The 26,390-nt window shown below is 49.9% G+C and overlaps 2 protein-coding genes across 5 annotated transcripts; both read right to left on the bottom strand.

Annotated features, from left to right (window-relative positions):
- Positions 1-607: 607 nt before the first annotated feature.
- LOC106112374 (IgGFc-binding protein-like) lies at positions 608-18,406 on the bottom strand. Of its 4 annotated transcripts, XM_055799145.1 has the most exons (14): positions 17,891-18,010; positions 16,983-17,059; positions 14,907-16,154; positions 13,850-14,169; positions 12,761-13,091; positions 11,727-12,322; positions 9,980-10,544; positions 8,417-9,009; positions 6,660-7,233; positions 5,893-6,092; positions 4,580-4,960; positions 4,077-4,363; positions 3,871-3,903; positions 608-695 (listed from the first exon to the last, which is right to left on the bottom strand). In XM_055799145.1, exons 2-13 carry the CDS (start codon positions 17,047-17,049, stop codon positions 3,897-3,899), a joined length of 5,169 nt encoding a protein of 1,722 aa, XP_055655120.1. In that variant the 5' UTR covers positions 17,050-17,059; positions 17,891-18,010; the 3' UTR covers positions 608-695; positions 3,871-3,896. The 4 variants fall into 4 exon arrangements, with proteins under 4 accessions (XP_055655120.1, XP_055655121.1, XP_055655119.1 ...); XM_055799146.1 differs by lacking the exons at positions 608-695; positions 17,891-18,010 and adding an exon at positions 18,022-18,406 and having other exon boundaries at positions 3,817-3,903; XM_055799144.1 differs by lacking the exon at positions 608-695 and having other exon boundaries at positions 3,817-3,903.
- A 1,560-nt stretch (positions 18,407-19,966) lies between these two features.
- Positions 19,967-25,241, bottom strand: LOC101914620 (sushi, nidogen and EGF-like domain-containing protein 1). Its single transcript, XM_055799150.1, has 7 exons — positions 25,072-25,241; positions 23,558-23,602; positions 23,409-23,444; positions 22,878-23,008; positions 22,273-22,554; positions 21,069-21,206; positions 19,967-20,412 (listed from the first exon to the last, which is right to left on the bottom strand). Exons 1-7 carry the CDS (start codon positions 25,142-25,144, stop codon positions 20,218-20,220), a joined length of 900 nt encoding a protein of 299 aa, XP_055655125.1. The 5' UTR covers positions 25,145-25,241; the 3' UTR covers positions 19,967-20,217.
- Positions 25,242-26,390: the final 1,149 nt, after the last annotated feature.

Raw genomic sequence — 26,390 nt, 5'->3', positions numbered from 1 at the left:
GGGTCATTTCCACATGGGCAAGACATGGACATTCCCACCCTGGGAGGCCACACGGAGCCATTTCCCCCGCAGGAGAAATGCTGGGATGTTTCCCCACCAACGGTGTCAAGACAAATTCCCATATTTTTTTTAGGTTTTTTTTTCCCCCACCCCAGAATTCACAAAGCAAAAGACCCCCACCCCACCATAAAAAACCCATAAAAATGGTCCGATAAAAAAGTGTTTATTGGTGGACCCAATGGCAGGCAGCATGATACCGGAAACAGCCGATGGGAACAGCGCGGTTTTGGGGGAAAACAGCTGGGATTTCGGTCTGTTCATCTCCATTTTATGCTGGTTTTGGCTCCACCTTGTCACCTTCTCCTTCAGGCCACTGGGGTGCAGGTGGATCATCTCAGCGTTGGGCTCTACTGTATCAGCTCTTTAAAATCCACATTTTTACTCGCCGATTCGAGGCCAGATCCAGCGTTTTTTAATATTTTTTTTTTTAAAGGTATTTAAGGCCATGCGACCTGCTGGTTTTCCTTTGGCACCAGCAACCCCCCCACCCCTCCCGACCCTGGTCGGGGCTTCTAAGAGGCGTCAAAAATTTCTGCTGGGGGTATCTGGAAGGAGCGTGAGTGGTAGATGTTGGCGTCTACCGCGTAGGGTAGACAGGGGCCTCCACCTCCATCCGCACGAGGTCGGCGGCGCGGCTGGAAGAGATGGAACGCGGCGCCGTCAGCGCCCCCTTCTGGTGAGGAACCCATCTGCAGCCCTGCCCCACCCACCGGCACGGCGCCGGCACTGCGCCGGCACGCGGCGCTGCGTCGTCCCCTTCCCGCCAGGTGCGTAGTGCTCAGCACAACGGTGGTTCCAAGGGGGGTCGAGCCACCCGGGGGGTCGGGTGCAAAGAAATTCCCAACGGACGGCGGCGCTGCCTTCACATTCCCCGTGGTGGAGGTCACCAAAGAGCTGCAGCACCCAACACCCCCGACACCCCCTTGTTGCAACCGTTTTCATTATTTTATATTTATATATATTATGTACTTATATATTATATATAAAATAGATTTATAAGTAATATATAAATTATATTTATAAATAATTTATATAAATAACTTACATATAAAATTATACTTATATATTACATATAAAATATATTTTTATTTATTTAAATATTTTAATTAAATTTTATTGTTTATTATTTATTTATTAAAAATATAATTTTATTTTATTTTTTAATTTTATTTTTTATTGTTTTATTTTTATTTTATTATAAAATAAAATTTAATATTAATTATATTTAATTTTAAAAATCTAAATATATTTATTTATTAAAAATTAAAATATAAAATTTCATTAATTTATATATATACATGAAATTATATTTTTATTTTTATATATTATATATAATTTGTATTATATATATTACATATAGAAATATAGAAAATATATTTTTTAAATTTATTTATAATATTTTAATTAAATTTATTATTTGTTAGTTTTTATTAAAAGTATAAGTAATTTTAAATTAATTTTATTTTATTTTAAAATTATTTTTATTGTTTTATTTTTATTTTATTATAAAATAAAAAATATTATCTTAAAAAAATTAAAAGTATTTATTTGTTAAAAATAAATAAAATTAAAAATATATTTAAAAATTGTATATTTTTATATAATATATACAAATTATATATAATATTTAAATTTTAATTTTAATAACAATTAAAAAATATATATTATATATAAAAAATATAAATATATTTCTATAGTGCCGTCTCCCCCAGGAGCACCCCGTCACCCGCAGAAGAGGGGCAGAGCAGGCGCAATGGTTGCAGGGGTGCGTTGGGGTGCTGGGCTGGTGTGGGGGTGCCATGCAGGACAGGCCGCGCCATGCGGGGCGCAGGGGAAGGCAGTGGAGATGGCAGTGCAGTGAGGGCAGGCCCACAAGTGTGCCAAGCGAGGCGTGCCAGTGAGCCAGCGTGGTGGCCATGGGAGGGACCTTGGTGACCCCGGGGTGGTGGCTTTGGGGGTGCTGGATGTTTGCCCCAGGGGCGTGAAATTGGGCAAAAAAGCTCCATTTTTGGCAAAAGGGCTTGACCTTGGGCAAGGTCGCTCGTTCGTGGGTAAAAAATCGCTACATCTTCAACCAGATTCTGTTTGGCAAGGTCACCTCGTATTTGGTGAGGTCACCTTATATTTGGTGAGGTCACCTTATATTTGGTGAGGTCACCTCATATTCGGCAAGGTCACCTTATATCTGGTGACATCAGCGTATATTCGGCGAGGTCACTTAATATTTGGCAAGGTCAGCTTATATTCAGTTGGCAAAATTGCCCTGTATTTGGGAAAATTACCCTATATTTGGCAAAACCACCCTATATTTGTCAAAATAGCCCTGTATTTGGCAAAACCTCCCTGTCTTTGTGAAGATTACCCTATATTTGTCAAAATTGCCCTATATTTTGTGAAACCACACTGTATTTGGCAAAATTGCCCTGTCTTTGGTGAAACCGTCCTGTATGTTGTGAAATTGCCCTGTATTTAGTGAAATGGCCCTGTATTTGGTGGAATTGCCCTATATTTGGTGAAATTGCCCTGTCTTTGGCAAAATTGCCCTGTGTTTGTCAAGATTACCCTATATTTGTCAAAATTGCCCTATATTTGGTGAAACCAATCTGTATTTGTAAAAATTGCCTGTTCTTTGGCAAAACCACCCTGTATTTGTCAAAATTGCCCTGTCTTTGGTGAAACTACACTGTATTTGGCAAAATGTCCCTGTCTTTGTCAAAATTACCTTTCATTTATCAAGATTGCCCTGTATTTGTCAAAATTGCCCTATATTTGGTGAAACCCCTCTGTATTTGGCAAAATTGCCCTGTCTTTGGTGAAACTGCCCTGTATTTGGTGAAATTGCCCTGTATTTGGGAAAATCACCCTATATTTGGCAAAATCACCCTGTATTTGTCCAAATTGCCCTGTATTTGGCAAAACCTCCCTGTCTTTGTCAAGATTACCCTATAGTTGTCAAAATTGCCCTATTATTTTGTGAAAACACACTGCATTTGGCAAAATTGCCCTGTATTTGGTGAAACTGTCCTGTATTTGGTGAAATTGCCCTGTATTTGGTGAAATGGCCCTATATTTGGTGAAATTGCCCTTTATTTATCAAAATTGCCCTGTTTTTGTCAAAATTGCCCTTATTTATCAAATTGACCTATATTTGGCAAAATGTCCCTGTCTTTGCAAAATTGCCTGTTTTTTGTCAAAATTGCCCTGTCTTGGTCAAAATCACCTATATTTGTCAAAATTGCCCTGTATTTGGTGAAATTACCCTACCTTTACCAAAATTGCCTCGTCTTTGTCCCAATCCCCCTCTATTTATCCAAACCGCCCCGCCTTCCACCAGGAGGCCCTAGGTCCATCCAGAACGTTCTATGTTGGGCCAAATTCCCCGAAATCCAGTGGGACCGTTCCACCCTGGGTGAAATCTGCCTGAATTCGACAGTCACCCAGCACTTGGTCTTTCCGCCTCTCACTGGCACCAACGCGAGCAGCACGGTGAGGCAGGAGACGTCCCGTGACAGGCAGAAACATCATTTCTCAGCTTGACTCCCCCAAAACCCTCCCCGACGTCACGATTTCCGTCGATGCCCATTTGTGGGACGTGGGGGCTGAGGAAGGCATTGGGTATCTGCTCTCCATACACGTCTCTCTAAGGCCAGTCCGTGCTGAGGCACCAGGACCGCCCCCCCCCCCCCCCCCCCCTCAGGTATTCAGCTAATTAATTAAGGGGGTGGTGGAACAGCCTAAACCTCATCCATGGGGCTGCAGGAACATTCGTAGCATGAGACGTGACAGTGAAGGAGGAGAAGAGTCACTTACCAGGGTCATTTCCATGGGTTTGTGTGTCAGTCGCTGTGGATGAAACCAAAGAAGATGGAGATGTCCTTCCTGGACGTTGCCTGGCCCAACCCATTGATGCCCCATGGAGGTAGTTCCCTACCCTCTTGCTTGCCCAAGCTTAAAAAAATATATCACCCCATGGGTTTTTTTTGGGGGGTTGGGGTGTCTTTTGGGGGGTCACTCACCATCCTGCAAAATCCCTGGCTTTCCAGGCATCCGCAACCTCTGCGATGGTCCTCACAGTCCGGCCGTTGGGCAGCTTCAGGTCATCGCTGGGGTCGCCGTTGAAGTTGCCACAGGGAGCGCAGAGCTGGTTGACCAAGGTGGCCCCCACGGTGATTGTCATCTCCCCTCCAGGGCTGAAGAGCACGTCCATTCCTGAGGTGTGGGAGATGGTGATGTTCCCCGCCACCGCGCTCAAGGAAACAGCTTTGGACACTGCAGCTGGAGGTCGGGTGAAAAGTCCGTTCACCTGCAGCAACGTAGAACATCGAAAACAAGTTAAAAAATTCCAGAACGCTCCATAAAAAAAATAAAAAAATAAAAAACATCGTACAGCCCAAAGTCATCACTGGGGTTGCACACCTTCTAAAGGAAGAGGAGATAAATCCCACCCAAACGCCATGTCTTCATTTAACGATTCATCTTGCTCATCCCCAAGGGTTGCCCATGTCCTACCCCGGCTTACCCACACCTCCATGTTGTTGTTCACAGTGATGAAAGCTTCGCGGAAGAAGACGAAGACGGCCACGGCAGCCGGGATGTTGTCGTCCCGGCACTCGCTGACCTCCACCACCACCTTGAACCAGTTGGGGGACTGCTCGTTGCAAAGGGCGGCCACTTTGTAGGTGCCGCTGGTGAGGAGATCTCCCCTGGTGCCATCAAACGTGGTCAAGGAAGCCCCCGGAGAAAGCCGGCATCGACCTTCCCGCTTGACACACAACTGTGCCCCATCCCGTCTGGTGCAGACCTCGTCCGGGGGACACCACATGTCCTCGCAGATGAGTCCTTGGGATGGGTGGCAGCTGCATTTGGTGGAGCAGTTGTTGGAGATGATGGTCTCACGCGCCTGGAAAGGAAAAGCTGGGAGGTTATTCCCCATGGACACTGTTCTCCAAATTTTGGGGGAATTTCCCACCTTTCAGAGGGGGAAGAAGTCCCAGAGAAAGAAAGAAAAACTGGAAGATGGATTTGGTGGAGTTTGTGCAACTCAACGAATTAATTGTCCTTTGTCCCCCGGGGCTGGCAGAGCAAAATAGGCATTTTCAGATGTTACTAATCACGTTATTTTGGACGTGTGTCCTAAAAACGAAGTGGTGACCCACCCATTGAGCCCCCACACCAGTTGCGTTGACTAAGTGGGACAACCAGCCTCATCAAAGATGGAATCCCCAAATTCATTGCATCGATGAGGTGGGACAACCCACCTCACGGCAGATTGGAGCCCCCAAACCAGTTGCATCGATGAGATGGGACAACCTACCCCATCAAGAACTGAATCCCCAAACCCCTTGCATCAGCCAGGTGGGACAACCCACCCCCACAATCCCCACAGATTCCACCAAAACCACCAATGCCAAGCCTTGATGGTCAACCTCACCTTGAAATACCACCCCTAGTGCATGCAGCATCACTGCATCGATGAGGTGGAACAACCCACCTCATGGAAGATTGGAGTCCCCAGACCAGTTGCATCGATGAGATGGGACAACCCACCTCATGGAAGATTGGAGCCCCCAAAGCAGTTGCCTCAATGAGATGGGACAAGCCACCTCATAGAAGATTGGAGCCCCCAAACCAGTTGCATTGATGAGATGGGACAAGCCACCTCATAGAAGATTGGAGCCCCCAAAGCAGTTGCATTGATGAGATGGGACAACCTACCCCATCAAGAACTGAATCCCCAAACCCCTTGCATCAGCCAGGTGGGACAACCCACCCCCACAATCCCCACAAATTCCACCAAAACCACCAATGCCAAGCCTTGATGGTCAACCTCACCTTGAAATACCGCCCCTGGTGCATGCAGCCACACTGCTCCAAGGACACGCAGGCTTCTCCATCGAAGAGGTACCCATCGTCACACTGGCAGCCCTCGAAGCACGTCCAGCTGCACGGGGCCGGCATGGAGAGGCTGGCGCAGGTGAAGTCACAGGTACGGGTGCAGAGCTCGTAGTGGCTGTGGGGTGGGCAGGAAAGAGCTGGAAAAAAGGAGAGATATACCATTATTCCCCCCCCCAAAAATGTCATTGCTGTTGTTCCTGGACCCAACAGGGCATTGTCATGGCTATCCAATGGTCTTGGGCCTCTCTGCTGGCCCCAGAAGCTGTTAAAACAACCAAATCCTGCTTTTAGCACCCAAGCACATCACCAGTCACCTCGATGTGACCAGTTCCCTCAGTGTGAGGAAGGAAGGGGGATGCCCATTTTGAACTTGTTTGACCCAAATAATTGATGTTTTGGAGACAGTAAGCTGGAATTTTGTGGTTCCATGGTGTTTTGGGAAGTAGGTTATTTAAGCCCCAAGATGAGCTTTTTGGGGAGGTTTAAAAGTAATTTCTGGGTTATTTGATAGATTTTAGGGGGAGTTCAGCAGAAGGCAACCTTGCCTGATAGCACACAGGTCGTTTTAGGTCATCTTGGTCTGGACGGTGAAGGCGAGTTTGATGCATGCATTGAAAAATGGGAGGGGTTTACTGGGGGTAAATGTGGCTTTGGAGGGAAGTAGGGGTTGAAGTGGCTCCATGAAGATGTTCTCGAGTGCTTACGGCAAAAAGTGGTTGTTCTCCACCCGCTGATCTTGGCCGCGGCGGCTTGGCAAGCAGTGGCGTAGGCTTGGAGGCTGTGGCATAGAACGTCACTGGCACCGTTGGCAGCACAGACATCGTGGAGGCAGTGGTTGTAGTACTCCACTGGGCTCACCCGTGGGTGACACGGTCCGAAAGGTCCTGCCGGGTCCCAGATGAGCCCGCAGGAGTCACTGACGCTATAGGGAGCAGTGTCGGCGTCGTCGCACATGGCGCAGTCCTTGCCGTTGCAACCCTCAGTGCACGCTCCATCCTCCATGGGCACCTTCCAGGAGGTGATGAACTCCTCGGTGCTTTGCACCAAGGACCCTCCAGGCAGCTGGAAATCATCACCGGGGTCCCCGTTGTAGTTGCCACCCAGCCCGCACACACGGCCCCGGTAGGCGTCGGGGATGGTGACCAGGAGGTAGGTGGCCACATTGTAGAGGAGCCGCAGCCCGGCAGCCGTCTGGAGGACCACGTTGTTCCCTTCTTGGACGATCCGTAGCTTCTTCTTCTCTGTCACCAGTGGCAGCGTGTAGCGCTCCCCGTCCACCTGGGATGGGGCAATGTCGGCACACACACATGCACCAGGGGGATGCTGCACAGGTGTGTGCACCGAGGGACAGGGACATCCCAGCTTCTGCATGGTGGCGGGGGGGAGGGGATTTGCATGTGCACATGCATCAGGATCTTGCACAGACGTGTGCACTGAGGGCTGGGGGCACCCTGACTCACTAGTGAGGGGTTTTCACATGCACCGGGGGGCTCTGCATACGTGTGCACACATGCGGTGACTGTATGGGGCAAGGGGTTGCATGCACGTGTGCACCGGGGGGGGGTTGCATGTGCGCGTCCACCAGGGGGGTCTGCATGCACGTGTGCACTGGGGGGGTGTTGCATGCATGTGTGCACCAGGGGGGGTTGCATGCGTGCGTGTGCTGAGGGATTTTGTGTGCATGTATACACCAGGGGTGGGGTGGTGCATGCACACATGCACCGAGGGATTTTGCATGCATGTGTGCACTGGGGGTTTTTGCATGCACGTGTGCACCGCGGGATTTTGCATGCATGTGTGCACTGAGGGATTTTGCATGCACGTGTGCACTGGGGGATTTTGCATGTATGTGTGCACCGGGGTGTGTGTGCGTGTGCATGCATGCATGCACCGGTGGGTTTTTCATGCACACGTGCACCAGGGGGGGTTGCATGCACATGTGCACCAGGGGATTTTGCATGGATTTTGCATGGATGTGTGCACCAAGGGATTTTGCATGCACACATGTACCAGGGGATTTTGCATGCATGTGTGGACCGGGGTGTGTGTGTTGCATGCACATGTGCACCAGGGGATTTTGCATGCAGATGTGCACCAGCGGGTTTTGCATGGGTTTTGCATGAATGTGTACACTGAGGGATTTTGCATGCACGTGTGCACTGGCAGGTTTTGCATGCATGCATGCACCAGGGGGTTTTGCATGCACATGGTACCAGGGGGTTTTGCATGCACATGGTACCAGGGGATTTTGCATGTACACGTGCACCAGCAGGTTTTGCATGCACTTGTGCGCCAAGGGATTTTGCATGCACACATGCACCGAGGGATTTTGCATGCATGCATGCACTGGTGGGTTTTGCATGCACATGTGTACCAGGGGGTTTTGCCTGCATGCATGCACCGGGGGGGTTGCATGCACATGTGCACCACTGATTTTGGCACGGGAGCTCTTTCAACTTACCATCACCTCCCACTTCCGGCCCCTCTCCATGCTGACTGTGTGGCCGTGGATGGAGATGACCACCTTCTTCATCAGGGCTACATTGCCCCGGCCACCCATGTCATGCTTCAGCAGCACTGAGAAGTTCGTCAGCCGCGGGTCTGGCTTGCAGAGCCGCGCCAGGACGTAGGTGCAGGAACCCAGGAGGTGAAAGGCTCGCCCATCGAACGTCAGGTAGTGTGGGTCCCCTGAGACCACCAGCCGTCCATAGCCCGCCGGGTAGCACCCCAGCACCCCATCCTCTACTCGACACTCCTCGTGGGTGCTGCAGAAGACCTCCTCGCACTCCACTACCCCCTTGGCTTGGCAGCGGCACCTCTCCCTGCACGAGGTGTAGAAAACCTCACCCTTCTTGTAGTAGCGACCCTGGTGCTCGCAGCCACACTCGCCCGCCGGCACGCACTCGTCGCCACTGAGGACGAAGCCCTCGTTGCAGAAGCAGCCTTCGATGCACAGCACCGACGCGCAGTCCCCCGGGCTGGCCGGACCCCGACACGTGGCTGGGCAGCTGCTCCCACAGAGCTCGTAGTGCGAGTGACGGGGGCAGGAGGGACCTGCGAGCAGCAGAGGAGAAAATAATCAAACCCCGCTTAGATCTGCAGCTGGGAACACCAGGGTGAGTATTTCCATCGTTGCGCTGAAGGTTGGGGGGTGGGGGGTGGGGGCAAATGCAAGCAAGTCTTCGGTGGTGGAGCGTCTGGAGGGCAAAGGGGCTTTTTTTGGCATTGCCCTCCCTTGCATTAATAAAAAAATTGGGGGGCAATTGGGATTTATTTTATTATAAAAATAAATATTTTGCGTTCCCCTTCCTTGAATGAATAAAATAATATGTGGAGGGTGATCAGGATTTATTTTGCATTGCCTTCCCTTGCATTAATAAAAAATAAGAGGGTGATTGGGATATATTTTGCTCAGTTGCATGAAGGAGGAACAAATTTTACTTTGCAAACAAGCTGGAGGAGATTGACCCCCATCCATATTTGCATCTGAACTGGTTTGACCTCCAGGCTGTAGAAGGAGAGGCTAAAAGGATTTTTCTGGAAGGAATGGTTGGAAACGGGGCTGATAAATCCTATTCCTTCATCAACCCAATGCCCAGGGTGCAAATTGGTGCAAATCTTTGCGATCCGAGCAAGGATTGAGTGGTTGAGCATCAGTATCACTCTGGAGAGCAATGGGGACAGATTTTGGATCCCACTTCCTTGGTCAAGGAGGAATCTGGAGGAGCAACGGGGATTTATTCTGCACCGTTGCCAGACGGCATGGCTGAGGTTGGATTGGGAAATGTGTTGGAGGGAATTTCCCCCCTTCGCAACTCAACTCATTGAACTCAACAACTCATTGGGCCCCCTCAACCCTTGGAGCAGTGGAGGGGCAGGAATGAAGAGATGTTGGCAACGGGGTGAAGAAACCCGGTGTCGGAAGCGTGGGCGGCGGGTTCCCGTTGGCACTGAGCAAAGCTACCAGCAGCTGGTTGTGCTCAACGCCTCGGAGTGGGGAAAGCCCCCTTCTGGCCCCACTCACCGCAGAAGGACGGCGTCCTCCAGGGCTCCACGGTGATGCCCTGGCTCTGGCATTCCATCACGTAGGAGGCGATGGCTTTGCACAAGGTGTCCCGGTGGCCTTTGTAGTGGCAAGCGTCAAAAGCACAGTCCTCCAGGAAGGGTGCGGGGTTGATGGTGCGGTGGCAAGCCCGGAAGGGTCCCCCAGCTTTGGCGATCACCCCACAGTAGCCGTCACTGCGGTAGGGCAGCTTCTGCTCCTCTTTGCATACGGGGCAATCCCCCACGCAACCAGTGGAGCAACCGGGGACCTCTCCCACCTTCCAGCTGTTGGCCAACTGGATTTCATCGGCAGCCCGTTGGCCATCACGGGTGGCGAAGTCGTCGTCGGCGTTGCCGTTGGCATTGCCGCAGAGGCCGCAGACGGCGCCGGCGTAGGCATCAGGGAGGATGACGCGGGCGTAGCTGTACCAGTCAAAGCTCACCCGTAGGCCAAAGATGGTGTGGACGAAGCCGTGGACACCACTGTGGTAGACCTCAAACTGGCCCTTCTGGCTGAACGGGAGCTCCACGAAGGCACCGTTGACCTGGGGATGGTGGCACCAAGGGTTGGTGGTGGCACCGGGTGGCCACCAAGGCCTAGCGCCACCCTGTCGAGATCTGGGTGTTTACATCCCTTTTTTTTTTTTTTTTTTTTTGGCATGGGGGGAGGATTTCTGGGCAAATTCCCATCAGTTGGGTTTGGTAAACACTTTGCCCAGCGAAGTGGAATTTCTAGAAAAAATGCGAATCACTTGGGGTTGGGGTGTTTTTGAACAAGCCAGGAAGGTTTTCCAGGCAAATGCAAATTGGGGGGGTGGGGGCGATATTGCAAAATGCTTCTTTTTTTTATCTTTTTTTTTTTTTTGGCGGGTCGCATGCAAATCGCTCGAGATTTGGGGTGTTTCTGCCCAAACCTTTTGTGTGAGGTGGATTTCCAGGCAGGGGGGTCTGTGTCAAGGGGAAAATATAACTGCTCAGAGAGAAAAATTCCAGAAAAAATGGGAGCCAGTCCTTTTGTGCAATACTTTGGCGAAAGCAAGGCAGGAAATCGGACTTTTCCCAAATTAATTGAGTCAGCCTGCAGCTGTCGGGGAGAGAAGAAATACAAATGCATGGATGCGAAAAAAAAGAAGCTGGAGATGTCAAGCCAAGTTGATGCTTTTTGAGTGTGAAAGTATTTTTACTGTTACTCATAGATATATTTTGCTGGCTCAGCCTGCCAGAGTGAAAACGGGCGCTTGCCAGCATGCCATAAACAAGTTGTAAGCTTTTTCCCTTTTTCCTTTTTTTTTTCTTTTTTTCTTTTTTCTTTTCTTTTTCCTTTTTTTTATTTTTTAATTTATTTTTTCTTTTTTCTTTTATTTTTTCTTTTTTCTTTTCTTTTTTAATTATTTTTCTTTTTCTTTTTTCTTTTTTCATTCTTTATTTTTTCTTTTTTTATTTATTCTTTCTTTTTTCTTTTTTTTTTCTCCTTTTTTCTTTCTTTTTTTTTTTTCCCCCTCTCCCCACCTTGAACTTCTTTAAACATTTAAAAATAAAGTCTTTAAATCCAAACTAACTGCTCAGGGCTCCCTCTGGAGATGGCAGGCAGACAGCGATACTTCCACAGAGGTGTACGGGGGGGGGTGGCGGGGTGGGTGAGGAAAAAGGGGGATTTTTTTGGGGGGGGAACAGAGCAAATAAGCAGTTTAGGTGCAGGTTGCATGAGGTCCTTGGCAGACACCTACCTTGACCTTGCGTGGGTGCTCCTGGCTCATGCTGATGACATTCCCATAGACCTCCAGGGTGACAGTTTTGGTGAAGGACACAGCTTTGCTGCCCCGGTTGTTGTTCTCCACCTTGATGGTGAAGGGGGTCAGCTGGGGGTCCTGGGTGCAGAGGGCTGCGAACTGGTAGACGCACGTCCCTTGGAAGTCATATCTCAACCCGTCGAAGGTGGTGTAGTGAGGGTCGCCTGTCCCGATGCAGGTGAAGTACTTGTTTGCCTGGCAGCTGGGGACGCCATCGACCATGATGCATTTCTGGTGGGCTTTGCACCCAGCCTTCCTGCAAGCCACCTTGCCCCCCACCTCACACCGGCACCGGCTTTGGCAGCTCTCATCTTCCCAAAACTCCTCATGGACCTGGTAGGAATGACTGTTGTGGAAGCAACGGCAGGTCTCTGCTGGGACACACGCTTCACCGTGGAGGACAAAGCCCTCATCACACTGGCAGCTGGCAGCGCATGGCTTGCTGCAGGAGGTGGGGGCTTTGGGGTTGGTGCAGGTGGCAGGGCACGCTGTCCCACAGACTTCAAAGTGGCTGTTTGGGAGGCATCTCTGAGCTGTGGGGGGATGATATTTGAGGAGAATATCTCAAAAAGGGCCAACCCAAGGGAGGAGCTGAGCACTTTCCTTAGAGGGATGTTGGGTTCCTACACTGGAGATGCCCCAAAACCCCACCAAGCTGGTGCCTGCAAGTGATTCAGAGTCCAGGAGACACCCTGTGGGATTGTTCTCATGAGGAACCCTACATAAATCTGTGTGCTATGGACCTCCGAGGTCAGATGAGGTGGATTTTGGGGTGGTTTGGCACGAAAACAGTACTGCAACCCTTCCCCAACACGCAGTGTGTTGGTTGCGTTGATGCCTACAAGCATGGGCTTGGTGGGCTGGGCAGAAACTCAGCTACCCATGGCCAGATCCCCACATGGGTCCCTTTCTTTCTCCCCCAAAATTCTTGGGGACGCCCCCACGCCACCCCACCCCCCATCCGAGCTCACCGCAGCCTTCTTTGTCCTGCAACATCTCCTGGTCTCCACAGTTGTCCTGGCAGGAGGGATCTCGCCAGCTTTCAGCCCACTCCTCCACGCTGGCAGCCGGAGTGCTGTCGGGAAGCGTCACCTCATCCTCTGCGTCCTCGTTGAAGTTGCCGCAGAGGCCACAGGTGCCCCCGAAATAGCTGCTGGGCACGGCCACCATTATGGCCCAGTCTTCATCGTAGGTCACCTGCAGCCCAAAATCAGTTTGCAGGATGGTGCGACCTTCGTTTTGGGAGATCTGGATCTTTCCCGCTTCCAGGGTGGCTGGTAGGCTGGTGAGTTTGTTGTTGACCTTGGGGGGGGGGGCATGGGGTGGGGCAGGAGAAGGGCAGGGGTGGGGAAGGAAGGAGAAGAAGAAGGATGAAACCCCAGTAGGTGGTTGCTTCACCCAGTAGGTGAAAGCACATAGATACAATCAGAAAGAGAAATTTCTTTCAGGAAGACGCAATTAATCAGCATGAACGAGGAATTTCTGCCCCACGTCCTGTAGATCCTCAGAGGCTTTAGCGGGAAAAGATCAAAACCCAAACGTGTTGGGGGAGAAGCATCTCCGTCAAATTCTGAGCATAAAATCTCATTTTTGTTAAGACTGATGAACTGTAAGGCTGGGAGAAACCACATCTGACCTCGCAAAATGGACTTAAGTCTCACCTCGACTCCCTTTTTGTGGTAGGTCTCCATGGTTGGTGGACCCTGTGGATAAAGTCAATGCCACGGTAGAGTGGCGTCCTTAAAATTGCCTTTTTCTTGATGCTAACCAGCAAGCTGGCAGGGTTTAATTAGTGATCCCTCTGAGGACATCTCAAGTCCTCATCAAGCACGAAACGCCCTCTCCTTTGCCGTGTCTGGATTTGTCACGCAAAATTTCCCAACATTCTGTGGTTTGGGTGGTTGTCCTCATTTTTTTTTTTTTTCATTTCAACCTCACACGCCCTCATTTATTTATTTTTTTTTATTTCAACCTCACCTGCCCACAATATTTTATCCTCTTCTACTTGGCACAAAAACCTTGGCCCAGAAAAGTGGTGTCACGGTCTGGAAAAAACCCACCTGGATTTTACCTCCTTCTCCTTTGTGGATGGAGATGTTGTAGGCGTACACGTAGACATTGGTCAACCACTCCTTGGAATTGCCTTCACCCTTCTTCTCCTCCTCCACAATGAAAGGCACCAGGGTGGGATCGTTGCCGCAATATTTGGCAAGGGTGTAAGCACAGCCGCCCTGGATGTCCACGGTCATCCCGTCAAAGGTGTGGTACTGCAGGGACTGCGACCCCATGCAGGTTCCCATGTAGTCGTGTGCGCACACAGCCTCCCCTTTCTCCATCTTGCACGTCTCCTTTGCGCGGCATTTCACCAGCCGGCAGGGATCTGGAAGACATGGTACACGGTTATTTGGCCTTGGGGAGGCCAATTGTGCACCAGAAGTGGCCTTGGGAAGGGTGGAAGCATCACCATAGACCACCAACCAAACCAGCACCTCCAGATCTCCGCTACCCTGAAGCAGGGCCTAATCCCGGGTGGATTTAGCCACCTTAGATCATCTGGGTTGATGGCTTGAGGCTCCCCTGCACTGATTTTTTTTTTTTTTTAGTTGTAGATGATTTACTTTTAGGTTATTTATAGATGAGACGTTTATAGCAGAAGTGTCCTCTCCTAAAATGGGCCAAAGCCGTGTGGAATTAATTACGCCCTTTTCGACGTGCCTATCCTTGTGCTATGAGAGAAAAGATGAGTTTTTAGCTCAAATTGGCTAATTTTAGATACTTTTCTCGATGAGAGCTCAGCATTGATCGGCTGTGGGGGTGGAAAGAAGATGTTACAGGTGGAGGACTAAATGTTGACCCACAAAAACACGTGGGTTTGCCTTGCCTCACAACTGCAAGGGCAGGAGGGAAGCAAAAAGGGGGTGAAGGTGGGTTGGAGATGGCCATGGGAAGCAAAAAAGGGGGTGAAGGTGGGTTGGAGATGGCCGTGGGAAGCAAAAAGGGGGTGGAGGTGGGTTGGAGGTAGCCATGTGAAGCAAAAAGGGGGTGAAGGTAGGTGGAGGTGGCCATGGGAGGCAAAAAAGGGTTGAAGGTGGGTGGAGGTGGCCAAGGGGTGCTCACCACTGTCGCAAACGGCTGCTGACCCATAGGCTTTTTGCTCCCGGACCCCCACGCTGAGCAGCCCAAAAGGGGACCTCTCGTGCTCCACTGTATGGATGGCAAATTGGTTGCCCAAACTGTGCCCGGCCCAGGAGTAATCAGTGCCCGGGACGGGCTTCCACGCGACGTTTCTCAATGGCGTTTTGTTGAGCATTATTCCAGATGTCTCCGAGGTCTTGGCTATCAGCAGGGCGTAATTATCATAACCGTCCAGGGTGAAGATGTTGTAGGAGTTACAGTAACTGGAGACATCTGGGATGGTCATGAAGAATGGGTCATAGGAGATGGTGTCTTTATGACCTCCGTCGGCAAAAAAAATGACCTGGATGCCAGCGTTGGCAGAGAGGTACAAGGTATTGAAGGCTTGGAGTCCGTAAAGCGTTGACCGGCTGGGCCGTAGCTCCCGAACTGTCTTGGTCACCCCATGTTGAGACTCCACACGTGTTGGCTGGGAAGTGGTAACATAGATGATATCAGACTGAGTCTCGAAAGGCAACGGCGGCACGATGAAGGTGGTGCCCCAGCTGGAAACGGGCCGGAGCTGCTCCACCAAATGGTCGCAGTGCGTGAACCTGGCCAAGCAAGTGTGACCGGTGAAAACAGCCACAGGTTTCTGCGCCACGATCTGTGTGCCAGACATATCAGATGAGCTTTGGAGCTGGGCTGCTTGGAAAGGCTCCAGTGTGATGGGGAGCACCGAGCCCCGGGGGTAAGACTGGCCTTGGTAGGTCACTGTGGCTTTGAGATGCACATCAGCTGTGGTAGGCTCATCCCAGGCGGCCACCACGAACTCACCATAGCGGTCAGTGCCTACATTGGGTGTCACAACATGGTACTTCGTACCCCAGCTGTGCACAGGGTATACGACGGTTGAGTCAACCGAAGTAGGTTTCTCGTTGACCATCACCAAGGAGATGGCGTTGTTGGCCCTCACCACCACAGTGTTGTCAAAGATTTTGCTCCCCACCATCTCGGCTTGGGGTGGGATCTTCACTGCAATGGTTTGGCCCATGGTCGCCTGCACTGTCATCCTCAAGCCGGGCTTCTTCATGGAGATGGTGATGGACGTGAAGGGCGAATAACCTGTGATGAGCAGCTTGAAGTCGCTGTTGAGTGTCTGCTGCAAACCATTTTGCATGAAGGCCACCACGAACTCTTCCCCCAGGTGATGCGGAGCTGGCGCAGCGATGCTGAGCAAGCTAAAAACACCTGGAAAAGCCAGAGGAGGAGGAGGAGAACTTGCCACCAGTGCCCTCATCATCCGTAAGGTCAGATGTAGCAACCCTAGTTGGGGACCGAGACTCAAGTTGGGCTTGAGGTGGCAACTGGTTTAATCTGGGTGGATAAGGAACAGCCATTTGGTGGCTTATTGATTTGATGGGACGTTATTTTGGAGGAATAATTTGAATTCACGTGGATTTGATGGGATATTATTTTGGAGGAACAACAATTTGAATTCACGTTGATTTGATGGACAATTGATTTGATGGACTTTTGATCTGAGAGTTTATCAAATTGGAGCAGGAAGGTCCGCCAACATGAACAGACGTGGCATTGTCCTGAAGGAACATCGATGGAGAGAACTATACATTTGAAGAAATAGCAATGAATTCTGGGGCAAAAGATGGACGTTTTGGGTAGGTTTCATGCCAGATGGAGAAATTCAAAAGGGGGAAATTTGGGTTTTGAAATGCCTTTCACCTCCAAAAGGCCATGGAGGTGGAAATGTGGACAGCCATGTTCTGAGATGATGCTGAAGGACTGTGGCTGGTGCTGGGTTGCAACCTGGGGGCAAATTGCCTGATTTTCCACCAGTCCCCCCCAAAACATGGCTTGGGTGGGGGCTTTGCCTCTTGGTTTCTCCTCTATGTGTCACAGTGGGGGTAGGAATTTTGTCTCCTCTCAATCATTGCGTGGGACCAGGGTGCAACATGTGGCCTTTAGGGCTGGAAAAATCTCATTTTTAGTTGATTCACCTTTTTTGGGGTGGTGAATTTTACAGGTTTTGATACATTTCTCCACCCTGGTTGAACTCACCCCATAACATGACGGTCCAGACCCACAGCAGAGCAGCAGTTTTTCCCCAGCCTGGGCCAATGCCCATGGTGCTTTAGCTGCAGAAGGTAAGAAAAAAATTATTTCTCTGATTTTTTTTTAAAAAATCCACTCGGTTTTGCCTGGGGCCCAAAATTCCGAGGTTTATCGCACTTGCACTTGGCCCAAAATTTGACATGTGGTTGCACTGGGACTCATACGCATCCTCCAAAATCCATAAAAAAAAGGTAAACCCCCCTGCACTCATCCACAAAACATGTTTTTATTGCGTTTGCCCCCAAAACACTCACACTTCCAAAAAATCCGGTTTGTAGGGTCTTTTTTCACTCATACTCATCCCCAAAGCCACTATTTTATTGCACTCACGCCTGTCCCCAAAAAATCTACATTTTCTTGCACTTGCACATGCACCTGACCCCAAAATCTGCTTTTTTATTATTTTGGGGGGCATTTACACGTGCCCTCCGCCACATTCAAGCCCCCACCCCACCCCCCAGCACTTCACATCCTCATGGAAACAGACCCAGATTTGAGTCCCTCCAAAATTTTACAAAATTCAAACTCTCCTCTGAGCATATTTGCTTTATTCCATTTCCCCTCCTCTTTTTTTCCCCCTTTTTTCACTTTTTTCCTTCCCCACCCCTTTTTTCCCTTTTCCTTTTTTCCTTTTTTCTTCCTTTTTCTTTCTTTCCCCCCATTTCCCTTGTTTATTTTGCCCCAATTTCCCCTTTTTCCCTTCCCCCCCCCAAATCCCCTTTTTTTTCTCCTTTTCCCCTTTTTCCTTTCCCTCATTTTTTTCCTTTTCCCATTTTTTTTTCCTTTTCCACCCCTTTGGTCCCTTTTCCCCCCTCCCCAAAATCCCCTCAGAAACAGAAAAATTATTCCACTACCGAGAACAAACCCAGGGCTGGGGGGGATGGATGAGGAATTTCCAGATGTGCTTTCCCATTCTGGGCTCTTTGCTAAAAAAAAATTAATAAAAATAATAATAAAAAATGTATATGTATGAATTTAACCTCACCTGCCTCTGTTTTTTATCCAATCCCGAAAAGCTCCGTTTTGTCCTCAGATCCTTGATGCAAACAGCGAGAGCGACCCCAGGGCAGCCAGCTCCTGCTCCTCCCTTTATTATATTTTTCAGGGGTAAAAAAAAAAAAAAGTGGGAGAAAAAATGACAAATACAGACGATCCCAGGGGACCGACCCACCCAGTGCTTTGACATCATTTTTGGCGAGAAAAAAGGGTGAAAACAGGGAGAAAAACATTGTTTTTATGAAAGCCACGCCAGGAGTTGATGCAAATGGCAAAAAAAAAAAAATCTGAATGACTAAATTGGGATTTTTTATTTTTTTTTTTATTGCTGGTGGGGAGGAAATTGCCCCAAAATGACGGGCAGGGGCGAGGGGTGTGAGATGGGTGTGTGTGTGTATGTGTGTATGCAGAAATAGGGTGTGTTAATGGGTCAAAATAAGGAAAAAAAAAAGAAAAAAAGAAAAAGGTAGGGGGAGGAGGAGGGAGGGGGTTTTCCAAAAAAATCCCTTTGGGGGGATGATGAATAGGGCTAAACTGGGGGGGGGGGGGGGGGGGGGCGGGGGGGAAGGGACATTGCATGGCGTCATGTGTGTTGTGTGTTTGTGCGCGGTAGTGCGTGTTGCATGCACAGCTTGGGGGGGGCGGGGGTGTTGCTGGGGCGGTGGGTGCACGCCTGCATTGCACACATGTGCACAGTGGTGTTGAGCATTGCCTTGCACGCCTGCATTGCACGTGTGTGCACAGTGGTGTTAAGCATTGCCTTGCACGCCTGCGTTGCACGCGTAAGCACAGCAGCGTTGAGCATTGCCTTGCACACCTGCATTGCACACGTGTACACAGCGGTGTTGAGCATTGCCTTGCACGCCTACGTTGCACGCGTGTGCACAGCGGTGTTGAGCATTGCCTTGCACACCTGCATTGCACGCGTGTGCACACCAGCACATTGCACACCACGGTGCATTCCGCGTGTCGCGTGCACACAGGTTGGGCAGCACACGCATGCCGAGCGTGTCATGGGCAGCGTGTGCGACACTCCCATGCGTCTCAGGTGTTGTGCACACCTTGTGTGTCCGTGCTGGTTCCCATGTGCAAAACCACTTTGTCTTCAGGGAGGAAAATTCCCACTTCATGGGGGTTTTGAGGTGATTCCTTTTCCCCTAAAATTTAATTTTTTTCCCCCAAAATTGGTCACGTGGAATTTTGGCACGATACTGACCTCATATTCCTGTTGGAAAATGCCCATCAATGGGAAAAATCCAGGATTATAAGACATAAAATGAGCCCTGAGCATTTGGAAATAATTTTGGGGGGCATTTTCTAAAAAAAAAAGGGGGGGGGGGAAATTATAAATTCATGATTACAAGAAATCGTTAATACATGTGCTGAGCGCAAAAAAAATCCTGCACACTGACAAAAAAAATAATAATCATTCCTGCACGTAGAGTGCAAAAAAGCATAAATCTGTGCTTGTAGAGGGCAAAAAAAGAGATGAATTTTTAAACACAGAGGGCAAAATTTATAAATTGATGTGTGAGGTGCAAACAAATCAGGAATTTGTCCCCACAGAGGGTGAAAACTCATAAATTCATGCAAATGGAAAAAATATTTCAAATATTTGCATATAGAATGTGACAAATTCAAATTCATGCCTACAGACAAACAAAAAAAATAATGAATTTGTGCAGAGAGAGGGCGATAAATCACCAATTTGTGTATATGGACACAAAAACCCCCAGAAAATTGTGTATGCAGAGGGCAAAAATTTGTGAATTCATGCACCTAGAGTGAAAAAAAAATACACCCAAAAAACCCCAAACCTAAATTAATGCACCAAGAGGCAAAAAAAATGCTGAATTTTTTGAATTTTTTCACATCGAGTCCAAAACCTGCTGAACGTCCGCGGACACCTGCGAGAAATGAAGAAGACACGGGAGTTGCAGTGTCTCGGCTGCCATTTTATTGCTCTGGTAGAGGTTGACGCGTCCTGCCGTGCGGCCTTGCCCTCCGCGTGCAACACAGGAGATAACAGTGGGGACAATGGGGATGATGGGACAATGGGGATGGTCCCTCTGCCCCAGGCACCTTGATTTATCTGTGAGAAGAACCTAAGAGGAGGAAACAGTTTCCCAAGCAATTCTCAAATTTCCCTTTTTTCTTGGTTCTCTCCCCAAAAATAACCTTCAACTTACAACCAGCAGCTGTTGCTGCTGGCAGCCTTGGGTGCCTCTGTGGGGACTCCTGTCACCTTAAAGTCATCCACCTGGAAGACCCAACGCCCTGGCACGTTGACATTGGAGGTCATGGTGATGTTGATTATGGCTTCGGTCTGGGAGCCAGGGATGTTGTAGTAGTTGGTTTCATCTCCACTGTTGAAGCCAGCCTGGCGAAAGGTCCAAAATGGAGGGCTCAGACCCCACCCAAGGGGTTGACAGCATGGGACAGCCTCCTACCGGTGGTGGTGGTGTCCTCAAAAAACACGATGGGCCATCCTTCAGTCTTCGGGGAAGCTGGTGGTGTCCCCCCCCAAATGTTATGGGCTAACCTCTGACCTTTGTCATCTTTGTCCCCAGAAGACGACGTGGGACCGCCTTCTACCATGAGCAAGCGCAGTGCTTTCCCCCTCCAAAATGTTGTGGGCTGACCTCCAACCCTCATCATCATTGACCCCAGAAGGTGGCCTCCTACCGTGAGTGAACCTTTTGTTTTCCCCTCAAAATGTTGTGAGCCACCATCCTACCGCTGGCATTGCTCTCCCCCCCAAAATGGCATGGGCCACCTTCCAGCCTTGGATGAACCTGGTGTTGTCCCCCCAAAATGTTATGGGCCAACCTGTCTTTGGCATTGTCTTCTACCAAAAAAAATGTTGTGTCAAAGTCCCACCTTCACTGTTGTTTTCCCCAAAAAACATTGTAGGCCAAAGTCCTACCTTCACCTAACCTGCTTTTGTCACCAAAAACCATGACTGGTCAAAACCCTCCCACGTTCCTCCCCCCTCCCCATCCCATTTCCCTCTGCTTTTCCTTCAGCCTCACGTACGTGGGCTGGAGTGCCTCCAAGACCTGTTTCAGGGTCACCGTCGCTTGCCGACCCTGTAGTCCATTGGATATCCCAGTAGTTGAGGATGATGAAGGACACCTTGGTGTTGGTGGTCAAGACAGCTTGGAAGGTGTTTCCCTGCAAAGAGGAAGGAGGAGTTGACACCACCAGTGGTGGGATGAGCAGGGATGGATGGGATTGAGCCCTGAAGCTACAGGCGGGTGTAGACTGCTCGCCCAGAGCTGTGCAAGGAAGCTGTCACGGTGAGGTGTGTTCCATCTGGGTTGGTTTTTGGGTGTCTACCTTCAGATGAGTACTTTTGGTGTTCTGCCACAGCCTTTTTCTCTGCTTGGGGTGGGCAGAGGAGCAGCCTAGTAGAAAAGCTGGCTTTCAAACACAGAGAAAACCCTTTCTTTTAAATAATTTACTTAAATTTATAGATTTATTTCATTATTTAAAATAAACCCCAATTTCAATTGACTGGGGAGTTGCCAGATCTGCGTGGTGGCACCTAGCGATAGTCAAGGAAGTCCACGGGGTTTCGCATGTCCATCCATGGCTGGCAGGTAGGATCGAGGGGCTGGAGGACATGTGCTCACCTCAGATGTCACGAAGGCAATGGAATGGGTGCCAAAGACCAATGGATGGGTCATGAAGGCCGACGAATGGGTTGTGAAGGCCAACGAATGGGTTGTGAAGGCCAGGAATGGAAGGTGATGGCCAAGGAAGAGGTTGCAAAGGCCATCAAAGAGATTGTAAGGCCAAGAAATGGGTTGTGAGACCAACACATCAGTTGCCAAGGTCAGTGAGTGGGTTGTGAAGACCAATGAATGGAATTCAAGGCCAACACAAGGGTTGCAGGTCCCAGAAATGGGTCATAAGGACAAGTGGGTCATGAGAGCCGATGAGTGGGTTGGAAGGCCAGTGCGTGGGTTGGAAGGCCAGTGCATGGGTTGGAAGGCCCACACACGGGTCACGCAAACGAATGAAGGGGTTGCGAAGGCTCGCAAATGGCGCACCCGCAGTGGGGCTCTGGTTTTGGTGGGCCTCAATCCTCAGTCATCTGCTCGATGACAGATTTGAGGCCATGATTTCGCTCCGCTCTCTGGAACGCGTCTGCCTGTGGCTCACCTCCATGCCAAGTCAGGGTGGTATAAAGGAATCTGGAGGCGTGTGGTCTTCAAGCCATGAGTGTGGACCTTACCTTATTGCTGGTAGAGCCGTAGTAGGCCACGTGGTCCCAGGTGGCCACAAAAACCCACGTGGCGGTGTAGGGGATCTTGGGGAAGTATTGGTTGATGTCCTTGGTGGCACGTGCCAGCAGTGCTGGGTCGGTGCTCTCTCTGTAGTAGATATCTCCTCCCTTCACGTTGTCGACATCCGCCCAGTATGGGGTCACGAAGGGACGCCCGTCGGCCAGGGGGAAGGGGTCGGGAGTGTATTGCTTGACTTTGGAGTCAAAGGAGATGACGCCATTGTTGTTCACCTGCAGAAGACACCAAGTCAACCGCAACACGGCAGCAACCTCTGCCACTAGGTCAACGCCTTGACTTAGTTGTGGGTAACCTGGAGATGGACACAGGATCCAGATGTGGTCTCACCACTGCCTTCTACGACCATCTTGGAGCTGTTTAGGTCACTACTGCATCTACAGCTCTATCAAAATGAGGGTGGTGACCTCAACTTGGCAGTGGACCTCTCCTCCACTGATCCAGGAGGGTGTAGGGCTCCTCCCCAGACCCACCAACCCTATGAGGATGCACCTTTGGTGCTTTGATGCACCAGAAAGTGGAATTTTGGCTCACGTACGTAAAGTCTTTGGTACTCTTTGCCGTAGAAGGTGAAGGGCACGGTGAGGGAGACCTTCTCCGATGTCCCATCGTCAAGTTTGGGGTTCTTCTGGTCATTCTCACCCGGACCATAGGGGTAGAGCAGGAATGCTGAAGGAAGGCAGAAGCTGAGGTATCAGGGGACCCCCCCACCCCCCCACCGGGGATGCCCCACCACCACCAAACCCTCCCAGCCTCATTGCATTTTGGGGTGAAACCCACCAGCTTTGGGATTCCTGACTCGAAATGGAGCCTGTGCTCCACGTGACCTAAAAATGGGATGTCTGACGGGTGGGGGGGTGGACCTGGGGCCGAAGGGAATTGCCCGGTGGGAATTGCAGGGGGTACACGCGGATTTGGGGACAAACGGCATGAAAATCAAGCATCTGGTTTCAGCGTAGCTGGGAGGAAGCTTCGCTCCCTTCCTGCCTCCCAAAGCAGAGCAGAAACAACCCCATTTTGGGTGGAAATCTCATATTTTAGGGCAAGAACCTGCAAGGTGAATATCCACCTTTGTCTTCCTTCGGTTGGACGGTCATCACGGCTCCTGGAAAAGAGATGGGGGAGGGGGGAATTAACCCAGGAGCACCCACCACCCATGACTTCTTCATCTAGCAGCATCCTCAGGAGGAAAGTCCATCTTTTTTTTTTTTTACCTACCTGACAGCAGGAGCAGGAAAGTGAAGGAAGGCTTCATCCCAGCTCCTGCAAAATTGCAAAAAATGTGGAAAAAATTTCAAAAATAACTAATGAGAAACTGATGAAGCAGCCCAAAAGTGCTCTGGAAGGGGAGGGTTTCTCATTAAAATCCAAACCGTCCTCTTTTCACGGCGTTTTTTGCCCCACGGCGTGGTGGGGATGGAATACTTTGACCATTTTTGAAATGAATTTGAAATCCATTTGGACCGATTTTGAAATGAATTTGAAATTAATTTGGATCAATTTTGAAATGAATTTCAAATTCATTTTGATCGATTTTGAAATTAAATGGAAATTCATGTTGACCGATTTTGAAATGAAATTGAAATTCGTGTTGACCAGTTTTGAAATGAATTTGAAATCCATTTGGACCGTTTTTGAAATGAATTTGAAATTCACTTGGACCAAGTTTGAAATTAATTTGAAATTCATTTTTGACAAATTTTTAAACTGCATGGCTGGGAAAGTATCTTTTTTTTATGGGAGCTGAGGACAGCCCTATTCCCCGAGGGTATTTTAACCCTTTACTCGCCCCACATTGCCCCCACCGGGGGTCTTGCCCCCCGGAATTGCCCCCTGCAGCCAAGTTGGGCATAATCAGTGGGGGAGGGGGTGAAAAACTAAACCCCCCCCCAGGTGTTTTCCTGGCTGGAAAAAGAGAAACTGGGGCAGGACAGAGGATGTGTGACATGGATGTGAGGAGCCCCTACTCACCAAACTTGGCATTTTGGCAGAATGGTGCAAAATTTTGTGGGTTTTGCACAATCAACTTCTGAGCCGTAGCAGCACCGAGTCGGGGGGGGGGGGTGGGGTGGCGCTTTGGTTTGGTGTGATTCATAAGCCAGACACAGTGAGAGCAATGTCTCAAAGCCACGCAGTGCAAGCAATATCCACGTGCAGTGAGAGCAACGGCTCAAAGCCGCGCAGTGCAAGCAATATCCACGCACAGTGAGAGCAATGGCTCAAAGCCACGTAGTGCAAGCCATATCCACGCACAGTGAGAGCAATGGCTCAAAGCCACGCGATGCAAGCAATATCTACACGCAGTGAGAGCAATCTCTCAAAGCCGCGCAGTGCAAGCAATATCCATAGGCAGTGAGAGCAATGGCTCAAAGCCATGCGATGCAAGCAATATCCACGCGCAGTGAGAGCAATGTCTCAAAGCCACACAGTGCAAGCAATATCCATGCACATTGAGACTGACAGCTCAAAGCCACACAGTGCAAGCAATATCCACGCACAGGGTGAGCAATGGCTCAAAGCCGCGCGGTGCAAGCAATATCCACGTGCAGTGAGAGCAATGGTTCAAAGCCACGCAGTGCAAGCAATATCCACGCACAGTGAGAGTGATGGCTCAAAGCCATGCAGTGCAAGTGATATCCACGCGCAGTGAGAGCAATGTCTCAAAGCCATGCAGTGCAAGCAATATCCCTAAGGGAGCAAGGGACGCTGGCAATGGAAATAAAATCTTTTACCTTGGTACCTCCCTGCGTCCCAATTTCCCCAGGAAAAGGTGAGGCGAGGAGGCACCGCCACGAGCTCAGGCATGAAGAAAATGAGTTTATGTCACATCCTCCCCCTTCTTTTAACATGTAGCCCTCTTGGCCCCCCTCCACCGTGTAAAAAAAACCCAGCGTGGATCCACGCTCAGGCGGCTGCAGTCTCCGGAGGGTCAGATTTTGGGGCCATGGAGACCTTTGGCTCTGCCCGATGTTTTTTGACCCCTAGATAAGGATTTGGCCAGGAGACACGGAGGGGTGAGGGGGTGGGGGGTGCGCTTGCAGTTCCCAGGAATTCCCAGAAGGCATTTCTGCAACTCATGTCAGAAAAAAATACTGTTGTCCCCACACCCCCTCCAGCAGCAAACGAGGCTGGGCAAAATGTGCTGAGTGCATAGTTTCCAGAAGTTTCCTGGAGTCCTGGGGGGGCCACAGCAGTGGGGGGAAGAGTGGAAACCTGGAAGGAGGCTGGGGGGCAGCTGGGGGATCGGTTTGTGAACAGTATTTGCAATAGTGAAGAAACAGTAAATGATATTAGCAGGGATGGCTGCTGGTCCTGCACCCATTGCAATGTCTTCTGTGGGTTCTGCACCTGTTGCAACGACCCCTGTGGGTCCTGCACCCATTGCAACATCCCCTGAGGGTCCTGCACCTATTGTGATGTCCCCTGAGGGTCCTGCACCCATTGTGATGTCCCCTGAGGGTTCTGCACCCATTGCAACTTCCCCTTTGGGTTCTGCACCCATTGCAATGTCTCCTGTGGGTCCTGCACCCATCAAAACGTCCTCTGTGGATTATACGCACATCACAATGTCCCCTGTGGGTCCTGCACCCATTTCAACATCCCCTGTGGGTCCTGCACCCATCACAATATCCCTTGCATGTCCTGCACCCATTGCAACATCCCCTGTGGGTCCTGCACCCATTGCAATGTCCGCTGTAGGTCCTGCACCTGTTGCAGCATCCTATGCGGGTCCTGCACCCATTGCAATGTCTCCTGCAGCTCCTGCATCTGTTGCAACATCCTCTGAGGGTCCTGCACCCATTGCAATGCCCCCTGTGGGTCCTGCACCCATCACAATGTCCTCTGCATGTCCTGCACCCATTGCACACACCTCTGGTGTGTGCTGCACCCATTGCAACATTCTCTGCAGGTCCTGCACCCATCACAATATCTCCTGTAGCTCCTGCACCCATTGCAATATTCCCCGCGGGTCCTGCACCCATTGCAACATCCCCTGTGGGTCCTGCACCCATCAAAACATCCTCTGTGGGTTCTACACCCATTTCAGCAT

The sequence above is a fragment of the Falco peregrinus genome, chromosome 3, assembly GCF_023634155.1.
Source record: "Falco peregrinus isolate bFalPer1 chromosome 3, bFalPer1.pri, whole genome shotgun sequence".
Classification (NCBI taxonomy): Eukaryota; Metazoa; Chordata; class Aves; order Falconiformes; family Falconidae; genus Falco; species Falco peregrinus.
Note: the sequence above shows the minus strand (reverse complement) of the source record. Positions and strands in the feature narration are given on the sequence as shown.

Coding starts and splice junctions, on each gene's coding strand:
- LOC101914620 (XM_055799150.1), bottom strand. CDS start 25,144: ATGCCTGAGCTCGTGGCGGTGCCTCCTCGCCTCACCTTTTCCTGGGGA. Junction 23,009..23,408: donor CCAACCGAAGGAAGACAAAG/GTGGATATTCAC, acceptor GCCTTCCTTCAG/CATTCCTGCTCTACCCCTAT. Junction 21,207..22,272: donor ACGGCTCTACCAGCAATAAG/GTAAGGTCCACA, acceptor TCCTCTTTGCAG/GGAAACACCTTCCAAGCTGT.
- LOC106112374 (XM_055799146.1), bottom strand. CDS start 17,049: ATGGGCATTGGCCCAGGCTGGGGAAAAACTGCTGCTCTGCTGTGGGTC. Junction 9,010..9,979: donor GAGGACGCCGTCCTTCTGCG/GTGAGTGGGGCC, acceptor TGCTGCTCGCAG/GTCCCTCCTGCCCCCGTCAC. Junction 4,364..4,579: donor ACAACAACATGGAGGTGTGG/GTAAGCCGGGGT, acceptor ACGTTGCTGCAG/GTGAACGGACTTTTCACCCG.